General features: G+C 47.9%; 1 protein-coding gene across 1 annotated transcript; it reads right to left on the minus strand.

Moving 5' to 3' along the window:
- Nucleotides 1-347: 347 nt before the first annotated feature.
- Nucleotides 348-1346, minus strand: LOC140911801 (olfactory receptor 52R1-like). The gene has a single exon (XM_073345700.1). It carries the CDS (start codon nucleotides 1344-1346, stop codon nucleotides 348-350), a length of 999 nt encoding a protein of 332 aa, XP_073201801.1.
- Between the last annotated feature and the right edge of the window lie 6503 nt (nucleotides 1347-7849).

A 7849-nucleotide genomic window follows, 5' to 3' on the forward strand; every position in this document is an offset into this window, starting at 1 on the left:
GGTGGGAGGTGGAGATGATCCAGCGAGTTAAGGTGGGAGGGGAAGAGGGAGCTACAGGGGCAGGGTGTTGGGGAAAATGGCACAGAAGGGGGAAAGGACTTGGGGGAAGAGGCAGGGCAAGGGGGTGTCAAGTGTCCAGTTAGAAAGGTGGCAACTTTATGAGTTAATGAGTTGTACACAGACCGATTCCCCAGTTTATTATGCTTACAGAGCACATTAAGGCCAGGAAAGGGTTTAATGTCTCTTTGACTATCCAGTCAGTAATTCAGGGAAGAGGACCCAGCACCATGTCACCAGCCAGCTCTGCATGGAGCTCACTCTGAGAGCCAAAGAACCAGGAGAATACTTTAGGTCTCTTTATAAGTAAAGAGCTGGAGCAGCCTGTCCAAGATCTGTTTGGTCCTCACCCCATAGATGATGGGATTTAACACAGGGGGCACCAGTAGGTATACGTTGGCAAGGAGAACATGGAAATGCAGGGCCACATTGTGGCCAAACCGGTGCATGATGAAGGAGAAGAGAGCTGGGATGTAAAAAGTTAAGATGACACAGAGGTGGGAGCTGCAAGTCCAAAAAGTTTTGAGCTGGGCGTCCTTTGTGGGGAGGCTGAAGATGGCCCTGAGGATCTGGGTATAGGACATGGCAATAAAAGACACATCCACACCAGTCACCAAGAATGCCGCAAAGAGGCCGTAGTAACTACTGACGCGGGTGTCGTCACAGGCCAGCTTCACCACAGCTATGTGCTCGCAGTATGAGTGGGGGATGATGTTGGTTCTGCAATATGGCCACTGCCTCGCCAGGAAGAGATGGGGCAGTACAAGCATGCCTCCACGCAGGACCACGGCCAGGCCGATCTTGGCCACCACAGGGTTTGTCAGAATGGTGGAATGTCTCAGGGGATCACAAATAGCCACATAACGATCAAAAGCCATGGCTACGAGGATCCCAGACTCCATCACTGAGAAGCAGTGAATGAAGTACATCTGGGTGAGGCAGGCACTAAAATCTATCTCCTTGGACTTGAACCAGAAGATGCTCAGTGTTTTGGGCAGGATGGATGTGGACAGGACCAGGTCGGTGATGGCCAGCATGCAGAGGAAATAGTACATGGGCACATGGAGGCTCGGCTCCATATTCACAATGAACAGGATGGTGATGTTCCCCAAGATGGCTATGACATACATGATGCAGAAGGGGATGGAGAGCCAGATATGGGCTGCCTCCAGGCCAGGAATGCCCAGCAGGATGAAGGTGGAGGGGTTGGTGAAGTAGGTTGTGTTGGAATCTGACATGGAGGCAGGGAGAAGATGTCCAATGCTGAGGCACAATGGTATCTCCTGCATGCACCGTACTTTCCCCTGACTTCCTGTATGTATCTAGTGTGATGGTCGCAGTACAAATGCCTGGTGGAGAGACAATGTTAATATGAGACATTACATGCACTACTGGAAGCTGTTATCATAGGTGAAGCAGATTGGTTGCTCTTCACAGAAAAATGACATTTTCATTACTCAGATAAATGAATTATGAAGAACTGACCCTACTAATGCCAATTCCATATTTTATGGTGCTCCATGCATCAATAATTCCTACACATCATGGTGTGGAAAACCTTAATACGAACCGGCAGGAAATATGAGAGTGGATACTGGTTATCCAACATTGTTCCTTAGGCCTTGTCTATACTGTGAAGTTTTTTCACCAAAAGGCAGCTTTTGGTGAAGAAACAGTGGAGGTGTATACTCTGCAAAGCCACTTTCGATGATGGAACTCCTCAGTTTCAGTGAGATTATAAAACCACCTTGATGAAAGTTGTAAGGCTTTTTAATCAAAAGTTTTGTCCCCAAAGTGCCAATATGGCACTTATGACAATATGACAATAAAAGCATAGTTATTTGAACAATAAGCACTCTTTATTTGTTTCCATGTAAATTATGATAGCAGATGGCAGCAGTAAACAAAAGTGGCTTTATCATTTCCTGACATTGAACCCTGGGCTTGAACAAAACTGGACTTCATTATGTATTACAATCCGAAGCATAGCAACAAACATTACTGGTTCTCATCTTCAAAGTGTTGCCTAAAAGCCTCCCTGATTCAAATTGCCCCCATTGTGCCCATGTAATAACCTTGGTGTCTGGCTGCTCAAAATCGGCAGCCAAGTGTCATGTATCAGCAGTCCACCTCTGAGCAAAGTTTTTGCCCTTTCCTTCACAAATATTATGCAATGTGAAACACATGACAACGACCATGGGAATATTTTCCTCATTGAGGTCTAACCTGCCCAAAAGGCATCTCCAGCATGCCTTTAATCTGCCAAATGCACATTCCACAGTCATCCTGCACTTACTCAGCCTATTGTTGAAACACCCGTTACTGCTATCCAGATTTCCCATGTACGGCTTTCATAAGCCCTGGCATTAAGGTGTATGCCAGTCTCTCAGGATCAGTATGGGCATTTCGACATCCCTATGGGGATCTTCTGGTCTGAAAAGAAAGTCCCCTTTTGCAGCTTTCTGTAAAGATTAGTGTTCCTAAAGATTCATGCATCATGCAATTCTCCAGACAACTCTGCACTGATGTCAATTAAATGCCCTTGGTGATCCACAAGCACCTGTAACACCATGGAAAAGTACCCCTTCTGATTGATATACAATATCGCAAGGAGCTTTGGTGCCAAAATTGGAATATGCATGCCATCTATCACCCCTCCAAGGCTAGGGAAACGCATTTCTGCAAAGCCATCCACAATATCACGCAGCCCCAAAGATCGATTTCCCAACTGCAAACTGATTTGAGACAAACCGGTAGCAGCCTTGAGTGGTCAGCTTCCACACTGCGATCGCCAAGTGCTTCTTTACCAAGAGGGCAGCTCTCATTTGGGTGTTCTTTGCCACAGGGCTGGGGTGAGCTCAGCACACAGTTCCAGGAAGGTGGCTTTCCTCATCCGAAAGACCTGCAGCTATTGCTCATCTTCCCAGACCTGCATAACGATGCAATTCCATCATTAAGTGCTAGTTTCTTGAGCCCAAAAGCAATGTTCCACCGTGTTTAGCTGTTCTGTGATTGCTAAAAGCAACCTAATGCTGCTGCTATCCATGTCAGACAGCGTGTCAGGAACTGTGACCCTCATTGCCTTAGCAACTTCAAGATTGATTCCACTGCCATTTGCGATGTGCTACTGACAGCTAGCAGAGCAGTGAGGGATCCATTCCTGCAGCTAGAGGTGGCGGGCTGAGCAGAAAACAAGGGACGTTGAAAAGTGCCGTGAACGGGAGATGGGAAACCATGGAATGCTGGGACAGAAAACAATGCATCATTGAACATTAAGCCTTAACCCATGATGTGCTGTGATCCACTCCACCTTCCCACAACACATCTCGGCACAAGGAGGAGAGCTGAACTGTGGGATAGCTACCCACAGTGCATTGCTCTCACTGTTGCTATGCCGAAAGAGAAAGACAGTGTGAATGTGCAACAATGATTTTCTTTAAAGGCTTTTTGGGAAAAATATCTGCCAATGTGCACACAGTCCATGCTGTAGGGAGTTTCCCATTCACCTAGTTACTGAAAATTTGTGAGTGGAAAAAACCCAAACCTTTGCCAAGACATGTGCCAGTGGAAAACATCCCAACTCGAACACACCTCAGGAAAAATCTTGGGCATCATTGAGAGCAGCTCCATGGAAACACCTGTTTCTTTGCAGTAGTGACCAAAACAGACACAATGTTCGGTTGCCTAAGGAATAGGATGGACAATATGTCCATATGTCCATATGGACAATATGTCTGGGGCGAGAAAGCAGAAGGAGACTCCGCTGGTTGGAAGGCATGAGATGCGATGTCCTGAGGTTGGGAGTTCCACGACCACCACTCCCAAGAGGAGAAGGCGGGTGGTGGTGGTTGGGGACTCTCTCCTCCGGGGGACTGAGTCATCTATCTGCCGCCCTGACCGGGAAAACCGAGAAGTCTGCTGCTTGCCAGGAGCTAGGATTCGCGATGTGACAGAGAGACTGCCAAGACTCATCAAGCCCTCGGATCGCTACCCCTTCCTGCTTCTCCACGTGGGCACCAATGATACTGCCAAAAATGACCTTGAGCGGATCACTGCGGACTATGTGGCTCTAGGAAGAAGGATAAAGGAGTTGGAGGCGCAAGTGGTGTTCTCGTCCATCCTCCCCGTGGAAGGAAAAGGCCTAGGTAGGGACCGTCGAATCGTGGAAGTCAACGAATGGCTACGCAGATGGTGTCGGAGAGAAGGCTTTGGTTTCTTTGACCATGGGATGGTGTTCCATGAAGGAGGAGTGCTGGGCAGAGACGGACTCCATCTTACGAAGAGAGGGAAGAGCATCTTTGCCAGCAGGCTGGCTAACCTAGTGAGGAGGGCTGTAAACTAGGTTCACCGGGGGAAGGAGACCAAAGCCCTGACATAAGTGGGAAAGCGGGATACCAGGAGGAAGCACAGGCAGGAATGTCTGTGAGGGGAGGGCTCCTGCCTCATACTGGGAATGAGGGGCGATCAACAGGTTATCTCAAGTGCTTATATACAAATGCACAAAGCCTTGGAAACAAGCAGGGAGAACTGGAGGTCCTGGTGATGTCAAGGAACTATGACGTGATCGGAATAACAGAGACTTGGTGGGATAACTCACATGACTGGAGTACTGTCATGGATGGTTATAAACTGTTCAGGAAGGACAGGCAGGGCAGAAAAGGTGGGGGAGTAGCACTGTATGTAAGGGAGCAGTATGACTGCTCAGAGCTCCGGTATGAAACTGCAGAAAAACCTGAGTGTCTCTGGATTAAGTTTAGAAGTGTGTGCAACAAGAGTGATGTAGTGGTGGGAGTCTGCTATAGACCACCGGACCAGGGGGATGAGGTAGATGAGGCTTTCTTCCGGCAGCTCGCGGAAGGTACTAGATCGCATGCCCTGATTCTCATGGGTGACTTTAATTTTCCTGATATCTGCTGGGAGAGCAATACAGCGGCGCATAGACAATCCAGGAAGTTTTTGGAAAGCGTAGGGGACAATTTCCTGGCGCAAGTGCTAGAGGAGCCAACTATGGGGGGCGCTTTTCTTGACCTGCTGCTCACAAACCGGGTAGAATTAGTGGGGGAAGCAAAAGTGGATGGGAATCTGGGAGGCAGTGACCATGAGTTGGTTGAGTTCAGGATCCTGACGCAGGGAAGAAAGGTAAGCAGCAGGATACGGACCCTGGACTTCAGGAAAGCAGACTTCGACTCCCTCAGGGAACGGATGGCCAGGATCCCCTGGGGGACTAACTTGAAGGGGAAAGGAGTCTAGGAGAGCTGGCTGTATTTCAAGGAATCCCTGTTGAGGTTACAGGGACAAACCATCACGTTGAGTTGAAAGAATAGTAAATATGGCAGGCGACCAGCTTGGCTTAATGGTGAAATCCTAGCGGATCTTAAACATAAAAAAGAAGCTTACAAGAAGTGGAAGGTTGGACATATGACCAGGGAAGAGTATAAAAATATTGCTTGGGCATGTAGGAATGATATCAGGAGGGCCAAATCGCACCTGGAGCTGCAGCTAGCCAGAGATGTCAAGAGTAACAAGAAGGGTTTCTTCAGGTATGTTGGCAACAAGAAGAAAGCCAAGGAATGTGTGGGCCCCTTACTGAATGAGGGAGGCAACCTAGTGACAGAGGATGTGGAAAAAGCTAATGTACTCAATGCTTTTTTTGCCTCTGTTTTCACTAACAAGGTCAGCTCCCAGACTGCTGCGCTGGGCATCACAAAATGGGGAAGAGATGGCCAGCCCTCTGTGGAGAAAGAGGTGGTTAGGGACTATTTAGAAAAGCTGGACGTGCACAAGTCCATGGGGCCGGACGAGTTGCATCCGAGAGTGCTGAAGGAATTGGCAGCTGTGATTGCAGAGCCACTGGCCATTATCTTTGAAAACTCGTGGCGAACCGGGGAAGTCGCGGATGACTGGAAAAAGGCTAATGTAGTGCCAATCTTTAAAAAAGGGAAGAAGGAGGATCCTGGGAACTACAGGCCAGTCAGCCTCACCTCAGTCCCTGGAAAAAATCATGGAGCAGGTCCTCAAAGAATCAATCCTGAAGCACTTGCATGAGAGGAAAGTGATCAGGAACAGCCAGCATGGATTCACCAAGGGAAGGTCATGCCTGACTAATCTAATCGCCTTTTATGATGAGATTACTGGTTCTGTGGATGAAGGGAAAGCAGTGGATGTATTGTTTCTTGACTTTAGCAAAGCTTTTGACACGGTCTCCCATAGTATTCTTGTCAGCAAGTTAAGGAAGTATGGGCTGGATGAATGCACTCTAAGGTGGGTAGAAAGCTGGCTAGATTGTCAGGCTCAACGGGTAGTGATCAATGGCTCCATGTCTAGTTGGCAGCCGGTATCAAGTGGAGTGCCCCAAGGGTTGGTCCTGGGGCCGGTTTTGTTCAATATCTTCATAAATGATCTGGAGGATGGTGTGGATTGCACTCTCAGCAAATTTGCAGATGATACTAAACTGGGAGGAGTGGTAGATACGCTGGAGGGGAGGGATAGGATACAGAAGGACCTAGACCAATTGGAGGATTGGGCCAAAAGGAATCTGATGAGGTTCAATAAGGATAAGTGCAGGGTCCTGCACTTAGGACGGAAGAACCCAATGCACAGCTACAGACTAGGGACCGAATGGCTAGGCAGCAGTTCTGCGGAAAAGGACCTAGGGGTGACAGTGGACGAGAAGCTGGATATGAGTCAGCAGTGTGCCCTTGTTGCCAAGAAGGCCAATGGCATTTTGGGATGTATAAGTAGGGGCATAGCGAGCAGATCGAGGGACGTGATCATTCCCCTCTATTCGACATTGGTGAGGCCTCATCTGGAGTACTGTGTCCAGTTTTGGGCCCCGCACTTCAAGAAGGATGTGGATAAATTGGAGAGAGTCCAGCAAAGGGCAACAAAAATGATTAGGGGACTGGAACACATGAGTTATGAGGAGAGGCTGAGGGAGCTGGGATTGTTTAGCCTGCAGAAGAGAAGAATGAGGGGGGATTTGATAGCTGCTTTCAACTACCTGAAAGGGGGTTCCAAAGAGGATGGCTCTAGACTGTTCTCAATGGTAGCAGATGACAGAACGAGGAGTAATGGTCTCAAGTTGCAGTGGGGGAGGTTTAGATTGGATATTAGGGAAAACTTTTTCACTGAGAGGGTGGTGAAACACTGGAATGCGTTACCTAGGGAGGTGGTAGAATCTCCTTCCTTAGAGGTTTTTAAGGTCAGGCTTGACAAAGCCCTGGCTGGGATAATTTAACTGGGAATTGGTCCTGCTTTGAGCAGGGGGTTGGACTAGATGACCTTCTGGGGTCCCTTCCAACCCTGATATTCTATGATTCTATGATTCTAATAACCTGCTCTGGACACAGGCTAAGTTTTTGTCACCCAGTCTCTAACAGATGAAGCAGATAGAAAGTGGATTTCCGAGACAGGCTCTCAGTCTGGGGGAGGCTGCCATATGCGGACTGAAAAGTCTGGAACTGTTTAGTTTAGAGACAAAGGATGGAGCATATGATAGAGGAGAACAAAATAAAAGAGTGGAACTGGTTACATTCAAATAGACAAGCAGAGAACAGTTCCCAACTGTTAATAGCTATCTACAGATACCAGTCAAAAGGGCTAATTCCCCAAAGCTGAGGAAAAGTATCAGCAAAACTGATTGGGAGGAAAAAGGGGAATGAAACTTGGGAGTTCTTTAAGAAGAGTTATTGGCTAATTAAAAAGTCGCGATTCCAGTCAAGGAAGTGGAGAACTTTGGCTAAAAACCCTTTTCAATGGCAAAGTGAAGGCAGCATTTATGTGGGAAAAAAGT

Source organism: Lepidochelys kempii, chromosome 1 (genome assembly GCF_965140265.1).
Source record: "Lepidochelys kempii isolate rLepKem1 chromosome 1, rLepKem1.hap2, whole genome shotgun sequence".
Lineage (NCBI taxonomy): Eukaryota > Metazoa > Chordata > Testudines > Cheloniidae > Lepidochelys > Lepidochelys kempii.